The 15,831-nt window shown below is 35.2% G+C and overlaps 1 protein-coding gene across 1 annotated transcript in view; it reads left to right on the forward strand.

Moving 5' to 3' along the window:
- Positions 1–15,831, forward strand: part of CNTN5 (contactin 5) — a 1,212,510-nt gene that overhangs the window by 1,139,302 nt on the left and 57,377 nt on the right. The window contains exons 18-19 of the mRNA XM_079101923.1: positions 3,497–3,655; positions 11,712–11,861. Coding sequence (XP_078958049.1) covers positions 3,497–3,655; positions 11,712–11,861 — 309 coding nt within the window. The remainder of the gene's footprint in view (positions 1–3,496; positions 3,656–11,711; positions 11,862–15,831) is intronic.

Consider the following 15,831-nt stretch of genomic DNA (forward strand, 5'->3'; position numbering starts at 1 on the left):
TAATAACTAGTACCCATTATTGAAAATATATCTTTACTTTTTAAGAGAGCCAATCTTAAGATACTTGGAATTTTAATGCTCAGAAAGGTGAATTTTTGAATAGATGTTTTCTTCAGTGTCTCCCATCAGACTTGCACATAGGCAGTTATTAATAAATTCTCTTTGAAGAGATGAATAATTAGAATGTATGAAATGGAACACTACAGAACAGCTTAATAAATGAATTTGTTGGCAGTTGTTCTTTCATAAACACAGTACCTAAGCTTCAAGTCTTATTTCACAGCATTTGAGGATCTTCCTCACCAAGTTCCTTTCTGTGAACCAAATTGTCAAAACAAGTCATTTTGAAGCCTATTCCAATTAGCCATTGCCATCCCAAAAGTTAGTAGCTTAAAACATCCATCTATTCCTTGCTCTCGCGGTTTGGGCAGTTGATGGGCACTGCCGGGCAGTTCATGCCTGAGGTTTCTCATGCAGATGCCAGTGATGGCTTCTAAGGTTGCTGTCAGCTGAAGGCCTCTTCCCTCACTGGGCTAGGATGTCTAGAATAGCTGGAGGCAAGGTGGATTTCTCTTTCTCTTTACAGGCCCCTTCAAATGTCACTTGGACTTCCTTAAAAGAATGGGAGTCCCAGTGTAACCCAACTTTGACTTGGTGACTGCTTTTCCCATAACAAACCTTCCAGGAGACCTGGGTGAAGGCAAAGCTTCCTATGACCTCATATCAAAAGTCACACAGCATCACATCAACCATTATGTTTTGGATCCATGAGTCACCAGACCACCCAATTCAAGATGGTGAAAGAATGGGCTCCACTTGTTAAAGGGAAGAGTTGCACCTACAAGGAGGAAAGGAAGTGAGGGCAGTCCTCAGGCACAGGCTACCACCAAGACCTTAATGTGTTCTTCAAATGGCGTGTCTGTCTTCTACATAATTTAAATGTGCCTTTAACAAACACATACTTTTTTTCTTTCCTTCCTTCTTTCAGTGGAACTGCTTCATAGATTAATAATAACAGGAGGATCTCTGTACCCCCTTCTTCTTTCTACAAATCAGATTTTATAATCAGAGCTGCATTCAAATCTCAGCTGTGCTGTTCACCAGCAGTTTCATTTTAATGGACTCAAATTCCCAGTGCCTAGCACAAACCTAATATACAGTAAGGGTATTTACTAAACAATTTATCATTTATTAACTAAATAAATTCTTCAAAATCCATCATTCACTCTAGGAAATAGGAATGATGATGCTTACCTCAACATAACATATAAATAAATGAATAAGTTAATGTTTGAAAAACATTTAGTATAGCCCCCTTAATATAATGTAAGAGAGTGAGTGAATATGGCAGTTATTAGTATTATTATAACAATATTCTTCTCACAACTATATTATTATTATTACAGATGTTCTCCACATTCCTGTCACCACAGTCTAACAACTTGTTACACTTTCTTCAGCAACTACATCACATTTATTTTCCTCACCACATCTTTAGCCAATATTTTAATGGCTTCAACCCTGATACTGCTGACACATTAGACACACTTTTACATAGGGCCAGACCTTGTCAATCTAATAGTCATTTTCTTTACTTCACTCCTGCAAACCAAATTGTCACTCAAAACTACCTTACCTCTAAAAGAAATAACAAATTCTGACAATTTTACTCCATAGACATGATCCTACTTTTACATTTCCTATGATAATAATCCAGTCTCCTGACTCCTTTTTATTTGTCTGTCAACACCTTTCTGACTTCACCTGACCCCCTACTCTACCTTGAATGCACAGTCACCCATGTCTTTAGTATCTTTAATGATAAAGAGTAACGCTGCCAAACTCCTAAACCTTACCTTCTCTTCTACTCCTGGTCCTGACTTTTCAAACCTTGCCAAATTGCTCATTTCCCTTCAAAATGGTGTACTCCAAGCAAACTTGAACTCCATTATTATTCCCAAATCTTCTTGTTCCCTCTTATTTGTACCCTCTCACTTTGACCATGTCCCTCACCAAACCCTTCCCTTTCATTCTCCAGCATCATCTCATTTTTACCCCATCACTCTCAGTTCTGGAGACAGTCTTGCTTTCTCCTTTAGTTAAAAAAAAAAAAAAAAAAATGAGGACCTTTCAAAATGAGCCCTCTTATCTTTGAAATCTCAAAGACTTTCTGTGTTAAATGGCTTCTCTATTTCTTCCTTCATCTCTCTTGGAGGAAAAACTGCTACTTCCTCTCAAGGTTAGCCTCTACTATGCTGTCCACAATCCCAACATTTTGTCACCTTCCTGATGGAATAGTTCACATATACCAAATCTTTAGTTTCTGTGGTCTGCTGCTGGTTTTTCTCAACCTGGGTAAAAATGCTCATCTCTCATATACTGAAAATGTCATTTGCCCCAGTGAGGTTTTTGAACTCTTCTTCCTTCTCGCTGTTTCTTTCTTGTTGACAGTCTCAGAAGTCTTCACTAACTGCTCATTCTTTTCAGCACCAAATAATTTCTTAGCTCCTTGTAGTCCAGTAAAGTCCTTACCTCTCTGTCTTCCCAATCACCAAATCCAGAAAGCAACTTGTTACACGTGTACCAATTCGGAAAATAATAACTTAAATCACTTCAAGGTAGATTGTTTTTTCACTGGAAAAAAACATTCTTGCAACTTGAATTGTCTACATTAAACAGAAAAAAATGTCAATGAGAAAACCGACATTGCTTTTAAAAAATTCTATTACAATTGCTATTTTAGAGACAATAATACAATGGCACATTTCTCCTCAAAACAGATCATGGTTGCTTGTTAAAGATGAAGTTCATGTTCACATAGATGGTTCATCACTATTTTATGCCATTCTTTCAAGATCAAAAGGGTTACCCTACCCTACAGAAAAATAAATAAAAAGAATCTAATTTCAGTCTCTAAATTTCCCTCAAAACTTTACATATGTCTCACTTCTGGTATATGTCCTTGCCTCATCAAGACTACAATTTTTTCAGAACTCTTCATTCTCTTTTGTTACAGTCTATGCTACTTAATAGAACACATCACATTTCTTATACATTGTAGGTTTTTTCAACATGAAAATTAGCCCCATCCACCTAGAACTTTTAGTATGAATGGGATTGCTTTTGTTTCTGGAAACATTTGACTATCACTGTCTGTTGCAGCCTCTGTAAGCCATGATAGATTTCAACAGCTATAGTTGATATTGACATTCATAACCTGCATCTGCTTCTAATTGTTTTTTCTTTTCCTATAAAACAATGCTAATTGGTGGTTGCCTCCAGGCACAAAACATCAGAAAAATATCCAGTCTATAATTAAATTCCCCACAGAAATCCTAGAAACCAACTTGCATCCCATAACTTTTGCTGTCAATTTTCATTACTAAATACATATTTCATTAAGACGATTATGTGATTTTATGAGATCTACACTGGAAATATAATTTCTCCTGACTCCTCATAATGATCTGTACTTAGCTTTGCCCTTTGCCTACAGGTCCCCCAGGTCCACCTGGGATAGTAATTGTGGAGGAAATCACCGACAGCACAGCCACACTCTCCTGGAGTCCAGCAGCTGACAACCACAGCCCAATCTCCTCCTACAATCTGCAGGCTCGCAGCCCCTTCTCCTTGGGCTGGCAAACCGTAAAAACAGGTGAGTCCCAAGGTGACATTAGACACAACCAGAGTTCCCTATCTCGTGACTGGTATCTGCTTACAAACTCACTAGGATCTTTCATAGATTCTGAAAGCTTGTTATTATTTATTACACTATTGACCACTGTTTGCTTCATTTTATGAACTGACAAGAGCAAGCTACCTTCCTTTCTTCTTTTCTTAGTTTCCAAATAGGGAGGACATCATGTTTGTTTGTTGAAATCATTTTGAACTCACATAAAAGTTGTAAAACTACTACAGAGTTTCTGTGAACCCACTCCCCATCTTTCCTTAATAATAAAATCTTACACAACCACAATACAGTTATCAAATCAGGAAAGTGACATTGGGACAATTCTCTCAGTTGAGCGTCAGCCTTATTTGGATGTTAACTGTCTGATAATGCAATTATTCTTAGTGCATAGTTTTGTGAAATTATTTGTAATTTTATTTCATACATTCAAGAAACCAGCAGGACAATTAGGATATAGGAGTGTTCCATTCTCTCTATTCCTTGTGCTTTGCCTTTATAGTCACATATCTATTTATAAAAAGAAAATCTAACATAAATTGTATTATTTAAAAAATCACAGTATTTTAATGACTTTTTTTAAGATGTTTCCATTCTAGTTGTATCATTTTAAAAATTATTTTCATCTGTAATGTTTTCTATTTTAAAACTAATTTTCCCCTATCTTCCCAATGGGACTGTCCAGCAGGGATGTGTAAACCCACACTCACTCATGACAGTAAGATATATTTTTAACATGGTATTTGAAAAGTGTGTAAGACCATAATATTAAATCTTCAGAAGTGATTTTTTCACTGACAAAGAATATGCACATGTTAAAACTGGTTTACCTGTTTAGAAGTAAAATATAAAAATCAGTTAAATAGCCCAGTGCCATGATGCAGGTATGTAAATAACCCCTTGGGAGACTGTGGCAGGAGGATCACAAGTCCAAGACCAACCTAGGGTAAACTAGTGAGACACTGTCTCAAAAATTTTTTAAAGTAAATAAGCCTGGGGATATAGCTCAGTGGTAGACTGCCCCAGGATTCAATTCCCAGTACTGGGGGGAAATTCAGTAAAATAGTTGAGCTCACTAACAATAAAACTCAACCAGAATATTATGGGCAGTGGAGTGGTACTTTAGTTCCTCAAGTAAGTGAAATCTGAGCAGAAAAATACATATAAAAATTTACAGTGTGTGGAAAGGAAATATATTTATCTACATACAGAACGCAGTTCAGATTTGACTTGATATTTAGATTCTGGCACTAACTTAGATTCCAGTGTGATTATCATTATAGCGTACTATGCATACACACTGTTTGTTTGGTGATGTGTACAATTGTATTAGTCTTATTCCTGGTTGCATAATAACCTTGGGATACCACTACAGACCCAAGAAACTGGAGGAAATCTCTGGGTGTGGTAGCAACAGGAAGGACATGATCTTGAACCACGCAAGCAGATTTACTCAAAAATTCTTATAACCTTTTTCCTAGTGCTCCCATCTTATCCTAAGTGTGACAGCTCAGACCTTCTGCTCCACAGCTAGGAAATGGACTCAGTTTCAGGTTTGGCATATGTGCTCACTCACCCCATCCTCCTGCCTGAGGTCACGTTCTTGCCCACTCTTGCCATGTGACCCATACAACCTTATGTCTCAGAAAGTTTACCTTGTGAACACATTGTAACATGTATGTCTCCTTACTCCCCCATGATCATAGTAATCCAGGACACCTTTTATTCTTCCTAGTATAACCATGCTTTCCTTGCTATACTTAGTCTCTGATTCATGCCTTTAATGTTCATTCCTGGCTCACTTATTTCTACTTCCTATTTACATTTATGTGTATGGAATGAATATAAATATATGGATATATAAGTGTGATATATAAAGGTGATAGGGAGGGGATATATATACACCTACACACACACACACACACACACACACACACACACACATATATGACTAAATGTTATTTCTTTGTTTTAGAAGTCCCTACTATAAAGTTACAACTGAATCTAATATAATTGGAATACTGGAAACAGTTTTTCTTTGTTTTTAAGGAAATACATGCTTCAGAAATATGTCCCTATAAATGATGGATTTCATTCTCTCTGCATAGTGCTAGGATCTAGCTAGATGTCTCCTCAGCTAACTCCTTTCTCCAAAACCCAGTGTGCAGAAAACCGCGGCTGCTTGCCGACAGGGCTGCTTCCATGCGGTTTCTCTTACGGGAAACCACAGCTGCTTTATCTTTTCGCTTACCAAAAACCGCTTGCGGAAAACCACCGTTCCTCAGGCTTGCGGCCCGACCAGCAGGACAGAAGACACGTACTCTTTAAAAGTTCATGAAGCAGCTTCCCCTTTATTCCAATAACACCCTCAATATATAAGCAGTCTCATGCATAAGCAATTGTAACCAGATATGTCTATCCAATCCTGTTAAAGGTCAAGCAGTCACTCGATGGAGCATATATGTAAAGTATATCTGTCCACGTGCTAGGCGGCTGAACTGATTATAATACAGCCAATTGTAAATGCTTCTGCCTTTCTCCATGCATATTCAGAATGCCATTTGCTCTCTGCCAGTCGCCATCTTCGGATGCATGTGGCGTAGCCCTGGGCCCCGGTTCCATCCGCCACACCAGTGTCTGCTGCAGCTTGTGGCAGAGGCACACCATCCTGAGGGCAAGCCTGTGGAGGGACAGTCTTCAAGTTCCAAGCAAGCTGCTTTAAGTGCTTTCTGGTTTTAACCCCATGACTAATCTGACCAGAATGCTTTCATACATGTGATGGCAAAAGAACTCCCTTTGAAGCCATACAAGCTCCAAGGGGCACTGAACATTCTGTTTTCTTGGCTTTTCAATCTAACTCAATTATAGTCAAAACAAACTCCACTCTAGAAACATTTATTAGGAAAAAAGAGAGGCCTAGAATTTAAATCCTGTGATACAACACAATATATAATACAATATGTTAATGCAATATATAAACTCATGTTTGAAAAGCACTTAAAATTCCTTTACATACCAAAGTGAATATAAGCATAGTGAGTTCCACAGTTTTGGTAATTGAAGTAAAAATTTATACATGGACACTATAGAATATCTTAAAATTAACTTATAAATATTGTCTTCTACAAATAAAACTCAAAAGTAACTGAGACTCATGTTTCATTTTGAAAAAAGAATGAAAAAAACAATAAGAAATAATTTGATTTTCAGATCCCTTTTCTTTTCAAACAAATTTCTCTTACTTCAGAAACTTCACTTTCTTCATACTATTGAGCATACTATTGAGTAGCTCTTTTTACTCTGTCTGCTTAGGCATATCAAATCACTTATAATCATAGAATTGATTGGTTTTTGTTTATTTAACTCAGATATGTTCTAAAAATATTCTTATATAAGTTTGTATATCTTTCTATCTCTGGATATACTTTCCACAGATTGGCTAATTAAATTTGTTGATTGGACAGGCTTATTTAATATTTTATTAAGTTTCTGGATATGATTCTTTTACTAGGAAAAACATTTCAGTAAGACTCCTTGAGTCAACTCCACCATCTATGATTATTGTTTTCTCTGAACCACATGTTTTCTTCGAAACCAAGTAGTCCCTACAGTTTGTGAAAAAATATGTCAATAAAAACATGCCTGAAAAGCTTTTAAAAATATTTACTTTGGTACGAATGATTCATTATCCTTAATCTCCACAATATTGCATTTGAAATCAAAATCCTGACTTTATGAAAAATAACTTTGATTTATTTTACATTACTTGTTATTTCATTATGAATATTAATACCCTCATGTTTTTACAATTATTTTGTATCAATTGCCAGAAACAATGAATTAGGAATTTACAAATCTTTTTGTTATTTTACTTTAAGAGCTTAGAATTAAAGGTGATGGAGAGACAATGTGAGTTTGGAGAGGGCATCTTAACAACCTATGGTTGTGACCAAGAGGTTATAAATATGCATATCCTAGGAAGGATACTCTTATAGGCATTTTCTTTCTATAATAATAAATTCAAGATTCAAACAAATATACTTTGCCAATTTTGATCACGAGGCACTTGAACTGTGTTCGATCATTCAAAGAATATTTATTGAGAACTTTGAAGTGGCTGTGTTAGGTACTTGGGAAAAATATTTCCCAACACTAGTGATGAACACTAACATCTCTGCCTTTGTAAAGACTGAACTCTCATGGTGAGGACAAACAATAAACAGAACAAAATAAACACATAAATTTTGTAGCATCTTGCCAGGTACTGTGGTGCATGCCTGTAATCCAGCAGCTGGGGAGGCTGAGGCAGGAAGATTGCAAATTCAAGGCCAACATCAGCAAAAGTGAGGTGCTAAGCAACTCATTGAGACCCTGTCTCTAAATAACATACAAAATAGGGCTGGAGATGTGGCTCAGTGGTTGAGTGCCCCTGAGTTCAATCCTGGTACCAAAAAAAAAATTTTTTTTGTCATATCTCAGAAGTTGATGTTGATGCAAGCTGTGGAAAAAAAAAAGTTGTGTGGACATGGGATGCCAGAGGTTCAATGGTGGAGCAGTATATTAGTTGGTGTGAACTGCCATAAAAAAATATAGACTGGGTATGTTGAACTGAAATGTATTTTCTCACAATTTTGGAAGTTGGAAGTTCAAGATCAATGTTCTGGCTGACTTGGATCCTGATAAGGCTCTCATATGCAATGTTCTGGTGTCCTTTTTAATAAGCACACTAAGAAGGGAACACCATTTTGTGATTATTTGAATTTTAATATTTCCTTGGAGACCCCATTTTCAAATACAGCAACACAGGGAGTTAAGGGTTCAACATATGAATTTCAGAAGGGCACAATTCAGTTCACAACAGAAGGTTATAATTTGAAATAGAGTGGCCCAGTGTATGCCTCATGGAGATGGTACATTTGAGTGAACTTTAAAAGAGGTGAGGATTTAACTATGCCAATTCCAAGGGGGAAAGCAGTCCAAGTAGAAGGAAAAACCAATGCACAGGTATTAGAAGACTAGTGAGGCAGGGACAGAGGAGATTTGGAAAGTGGTAGAAGCTGAGTTTGGAGAAATGTTGGCAGTACCATCCTAAAATAATGGAGAGACATTGGAGGACTGATATTCTAAGTCCTATCTTTTAGTACATTCATTCAAGCTTTGTTGGAAATAGATTATGTAACAGGTAAGTAGAGGGGCACTACACCAGTTAGGAAGCTATCATAGATGAGAGATGGCATTACTTCAGAATGACAGAAGTAGAGGTCATAAAAATGTTCAGAATTTGAAAATATTTTGAGTTCCAAGTTTGAGGTTTAGCATAAAGTTATAAATTATAAAATTGTCATATAAATTATATATAAAGTCATAAGATTGCAGTCTACTCTAAGAAAGTAAATATAAATTAAAGAAATGAGTATGAAAATCCGGTCCTGGAATGTTCCAATAGTAAAAAGCTGTTGAAAAGAGTAGCCAGTCAAAGTATACAGAAAGGAAGCAACCATTTGGAAAAGTAAAATTAAAATAATGTGATTTGCTGGAAGGAAAAAAATGAGACTATCACGGAAGAGAGAGTAATTGACTATTTCAAATGCTACTGACAAGTCAAATGAGTCCTAGAATTGATCACTGGCTTTAATTATATGAAGATCATTGGTGACCTTGATCACAATTTTAGTGGCATGGTAGGCAGTAAAATCTGACAAGAATAATTCAACAGAAAATGGGAAAGAAATTTTGCTGCAAAAGGAAATGAAGAAATAAACATATTTTGAGGTCATAAACACCATAATTTACTTAGGGGTTTAGAGTCAAACAGGGAGAAATTTAAGTGTCTAGAATAGCTCCAAGATTTTGGCTACAACTGCAAGAAAGCAATTGTCATTCCCTTAATAAGAATCTTTCAAAACATTATTCAAGTCTGATTGTCTAATAGGCCATTGAACATGAGTCTGGAGTCTAGGGAAGAGATTCATGACTGAAAATATTGGAGTCATGAGCATATAGAGGGTATTTAAAATCATGAGTCTGGATAAGATCACCAGGTAATAAGAAAATGGGGAAGAGTGGCACTGGGATGCTAGCAACAGAACCTGATAGAGCGTAGTCAGGTAGGAAAGGGACACTAAGCTGTGAAAAGCATTTCAAAGGAGAAAGTTATCAATTGTGTCAAAGGATGATGACAGGTCAAGAGAGATGAGGAACTGAGACTTGACCTTAAAGTTTCAATAACAGAGACCAGTGGTAAGCTCGACAGAAGGTAAGGTAGAAAGCTGGAAGTAAGCACTTGATTGGAGACGGCTCAAGAGAGAATGGAAGGGAAATGATTCAAGAAAGCAAATAAAAGCACAGGCAGAACACGATATTTTTGCTCTAAAAGAAATAGAGAAACTCAATGAAGACTAGAAGGAGAGGAAAGGTAAAGAGTGCTTTGCTTTTGTTTTCTATAGGAAAAAATACCTGCATATTTGTTCACTGATAGAAAATATACATTAACTGCATCTGGAGGCTGTTATTCTGTACAATAGCTTAAACCCTTGAGCCCTTGAGAAGGGCAAAATGTCCTCAGTTCCTATTAGAGTAAGAAGTTAGAGAAATGTTCCGAGAGGACATTAAGTATAGAAGGGATCTTGCTGATGATGTATCATGAATTCCAAAGATCACAGTGGAAGAGCTTCATGAATTAAGGAAGGACATGAGCTGGTCAGAGGAGCAAGTATGTTGAATTCTATGGGAGTAAGAATAGATGTAATGAGGGTGACCCAGATGTCTGCAATTGTCTGAGGGGACTGCCATAGTAGAATGAAATGCAGCAGCAAGATAAATCCTGGTGGACCCAAGACAAGTGTTGGTGATGCAGCGTAGAAGGGGCCTGAGGCCAAGTCTGGGAATCTCTTCTTCCCTCCTCAGTGTGTTGCAAGCATAGCTCAACATTTCACCAATATATGGATTGGTGGTCTTTCCCCTATTTCCCATATCTTTATGCTCCAAGAATAGTGCTCAGTGGCCAGTGCAATAAGAGGAAGAGCTTTTTACTCACATCTTTAAGTCACTACTTAAAACAATCAGCCCTGCAGTTCTGTGAGGTTTATCAGGCAGGCCACATAGTCTGTTCTTTGTCCACTCTCCTTCCATAGAGCAGCTAATATGGTAACTTTCTATTCATTTCAGAAGAAATTTTCATCAGAAATTCAAGATGAATCAATCCCACTTTGCCATAGTAAAACCGAGCTATCATCAAATCAACAGCCTCACCCCCACTCCCACCCCAGCTGCTCCCCATCATATCCCATAGAAATCAAGGAGTGTTATCAACTCAGGATATTTGCAAATAGTGAGATTCTCCATTTTCCTTTATACCCATGTAATAAGTTCTTCTAGCAATATTTCCTAGAGAGCAGAGTTGAACAATAAAAGCAGTACCAAATAATACAGATATACTATATAAAAGTATTTCACTACAAAATTGCACTGACAATTTTACATTTTGACAAAAACCTAAATGTAGTACAAAAGTCACTGTGAGGAGAGATTGAGCTTTCACTTAGATCCCACAAACTGTAGTTTTTAAATTAGAGAGGTATATTCCTAATGTGCCACTTGAAACTGAAGTGACAAAATCTATTTGTCAGACCAGGACAGGCATACTGCTGCTCAAGAAATTTCCTAGGAATTGAAGAAAAACTGTTTGCTTAAATTATTTTATGACTTGATTTCTTGTCTGGAGTTAAAAGTCGATGAAATGATTTTTAGTGTAGATAATGGCAAGTTACATAATGACCAGTTATATGTAAAGATGAAAGAATTCTAATTAACTCCAGTAACTTTGACACATGCAAGTGCTTATTTCCTGAAAATTGATTTTCCATTTTACTATTGACACTGGAGGTGATACCATGAGCCTGTGTTGTGAAGAGGTATGGGTCTGCCTGCTGATTCTGTCAGTAATAGTGATATCTTTGACTGCCATTTGTAGCATTTTTTTTCTAGTCCTCCTAATGACATAAAATATTGTTTCTCTCTATAGTCCCAGAAATCATAACAGGAGATATGGAGTCAGCCATGGCAGTAGACTTAAATCCATGGGTGGAATATGAGTTTCGAGTGGTAGCCACCAATCCAATTGGGACTGGAGATCCAAGCACCCCATCTCGGATGATCCGCACAAATGAGGCAGGTAAGAATTTGAAGAGTTGGAATTGACTTTGAAAGCAAGTTGAATTAAGCATGATGGCTTCATTGCTTGCCCTATAATTCGTCCTGATGCATTTACCTAGCTTTCATAAAAATTATTTCCTTTAAAATAACGTTCTCGCTATACTTGTTTTCAAAACTTTTTCCCTTGTTACCACAAATACAGGCATATGAATGCTGCAATTTTCTACCAACCATTGCACCATCTTCAAGTTAGCATGAAGTCAAAGCAATTAGTTTTTACTTCTAATTGTGTACTTACATTATGTATCCATAAAACCCAGAATGGATTTTTCTTCTTTTTCTCCAGTAACAACATCTTCCCTTAATTATAATCTATGTCCTTAAAATTCTTTGATGTTGACCTTCACCACCTATCCTGTATAATTACATATTTGTTGAAATTTTTTTAGTTGTAGATGGACACAACACCTTTATTTAATTTTTATGTTGTGCGAAGGATGGAACCCAGTGCCCCACATATGGTAGGCAAGCGTTCTACCACTGAGCTACAATCCCAGTCCCATAATTACATCTTGCAAATACAAATACAGTCGTTCCTTGAACTGTTGCCTACTTGAAGTCTATGTGCATCATAAACACACATCTGCATTCTGACTTAGAAAACAAAGTTTATTTTCTGGTTTTTTAGAATAAGTATCTCTGATAAAAATGTTTCTTATATAGATAAGAGGAATTAACAGCTTTCCTCAAAAATAAATTAAGCTATCTTTCCTATCACATGGAAAGAATAGATGCACAAGGAACTAAAAAACTTTACTATGATTATTAATTCATTAATTGTACGGATTAATGGATATATCTGTGAAATTTCCATATAAAGAATTTTTAGAGTTTTATTACTTTGGATGAAGTCTTATTGAGACATAACTTTTATGTCCCTATAAAATTTTATCTTAATTTTAAAAAGAGCTAGAAAAGAGGAGTTCAGAGATTTGCAACACAAAGAAATGATAAGTGTTTAAGGAGACTGAATGGTAATTATCCTGATTTGATCATTGCAATGTGTGTGTATCAAATGGGTACTGCTTGTATCCATAAATATATACAATTAAAATACATAAATTGTATATTAAGAAAGGACCTAATACTATAGCACATAAAAGAACACAAGAGGAAAGAAGAATCAATACTTTGATGAGAATAATGTAAAAATCAGAGAAATGGGGTGGCAGGTGGCAGATTAGGTTAAACAGAGAGGAAAAAACAAAATTCAATGTTTTTATACATAACTCAAGATAACATGTAAATTTCAGAGAAAGTTCACTTTAAATGAAGATTTTGTCATTCTTTCACTGTTCTTTGGAACATAAAACAGTGTCTGAAACTTGTACTCAACATATCATATTTTAAAAGGGAACATTCTTTTTCTTTCCTTTAGGCAGCTTTGCCCATACTGTTATCTAGGTCAGAGGCATATGTACATAGAAGACAGGATTAACTATGTCCATTTTGTATTATATTTATAGACTTGGACCAAAAATATGATTTGACTTCTAAAACATTGAACAAACTCAAAATCAGCAAAATAATCTCACAATTGAGCATACCATGTCTGTCCCCTTAAAAATAAGAGAAAGAACTCCAAATGGTAAAGTTATTGCATTAAGTACAAAAGTCATACAAAAGATTTTCAGATCTTTTTTTCCAGGTAAAAATTAAACACTCAAGGAAATAAAAATTACTCTTTACATGCTGGAAAATATTCGTGCACAGAAAAATCCAAATTTTCTGCTTTTGTGATTTGCACCTCACAAGTCGTTTTTTCTGCTATTTTTCAATAGTGTGAATTTTAAATTGAACATTAATTGGCTGGTCGAGTTTTCATGCATCCATAAAATCAGTCATGCTTTCATTGTGTACAGGTGTTCATTAATTAAGAACATAACAGGTTAGTCATTCCTCATTTTATGTACTCACTGTGCAGATATGGAAATGACTGCCAATAGTAATACTTATGCTCACATAATTTCTAAAAAGCACTGCCTTACTTTGCATATTTTTAATTGTGTTTAAACAAAGACAAAGATTACTGCTTAATTCAGAGGCTCTCTATAAATATTCGTTTCAAACATAAATAATCTGTTTGGGATGAATAAGCCTTTTAAACTTTTTATAGTATAAATTTCCTTGTGCTATTAAAAAGCTTTTTAGCAAAAACACTTTTACATTTTAAACTAAATTGTTTTCAGACGATGCATTTAAAAGACTTCATCTGTTTCTGCAGTTTTCTCAATCATGTATTGCCTGTCTCTCCATTTTATCATGAGTTCTATATACATGACATACTTTAGTCCATTAAAATCTTATGGAAGAGAAATAGTATGAAAAATGCATGAAATACTCTCCTCTGAAAGTGAGTTGAAGGCTTGTGCTGCCCACTTTGTACATCTTTTGCTTGAATATTACCTACAACTCAAGCTACTAATGGTGTTGAACCAAGTGCTGAATTTTGTGCCTGTTTTGTCAGGCAGCACAAATTAAAAGAGACACCAATATCCTGAGACATCCTCTCAAGTGATGCACTCTGCCTCTATTAAGTACATATCCTGTATTTTAAAAGATGAGCCTGTTCTAATGGGACAACTAAACTTTGAAAATTGACCCAACTGCTTGGCAGAGCACATTAGGATGTTCACTTCAAAGTTTTATGCCTCTTTAAAATTCTTTTATTAGAAAATTCTTAATTCCAAAGTAGCTTGAATAAAGCATTTCAAACTTGGAATTGCTCCTTCCCAACAACAAAAAACTAACAAATGAATAATAAATAAATTTTCTTTGCAATTTTCCTCTAGGGTATATTTTGAATTCCCTAATCATTTTTTAATCAATACAGGCAAATAACTTGATTCAATCAAACTTCCTAGCATTAGAATGTCAAAACAGTAATATAAGTATGTATTTTTACATTAGTACACATATTTAGAGTAAAATTTTCTTACAAGCTTTAATTAGAGATTAGAGAAAGATAAATATCCCTGTGCTTATTAATTTATAAAATGTTACTATCGAACCAACATATAAATTATGAGTGGAACAATATAAATGATCGGTTATTTAAAAGAATAATATTCAAGAGAAAAAGTCAGATTTTAAGAAATGAATTTCAAAAGTGCACTATGGTAGAAATAGAAAAACATAAAATAATACAGCAACAGCAATTCTTCTCTATCCTTGAATGTCAATATTCTTTAAGTTATATATTTGTAATACTTGAAAGATGAATGAAAAGGAAATAGTTAAATATATAACTTGTCATTCAGAAAGTATTATATTCTCTGTAGTGTAATATCTGTTACCTCCAAAGGTCTTGGTATAAATCTCAATATCTATAGTTATTTCCAATTTTAATAAATTACATATATGTAACAAAACATTTTTTAAAAGCTTTATCTGCAATTATTTGAGATTAAAACTGAATTAATGTTCTGCTGTTCCATTTTCTAGCATTGTGAACATAGGCAAGATTGTTTAAGGCTTTGATTTTCTTTCTTAGAGAAATGGGAGAAATACTACAACTTATTCCACTGGATAATGTCAATCTGACATAACTTTCCTATGTACATATATGAATATACCAAAGTGAATCTCACCATCATGTACATCAAGAGATTTTTTTAAATAAGAAATAACTATGGGTAAATGGCAGAAAGATCAATAAGAGGGAAGGAAGGAGGCATGGGGAAAGGAAAAGAGGAGGAGAGGTATTGGGGTCCAAATTAGAATAAGATATATCCATGTTGTATAATTATATCAAAATGGATTCTAAGAACCAATAAAATAGACAATGTGTATACGTTCTGTCACCATCATCAATTTAAATGATTTTTTATATTATAAAATGGAAATTTAAACAATAGTAATCATTCAGAAGTTGCTTCTTTTCATATTGTGTACCCATTTTCAGGTTAAATATAAGTATCCTCTACATC

The sequence above is a fragment of the Sciurus vulgaris genome, assembly GCF_902686455.1.
Source record: "Sciurus vulgaris genome assembly, chromosome: 11".
In the NCBI taxonomy this organism is placed as follows: domain Eukaryota; kingdom Metazoa; phylum Chordata; class Mammalia; order Rodentia; family Sciuridae; genus Sciurus; species Sciurus vulgaris.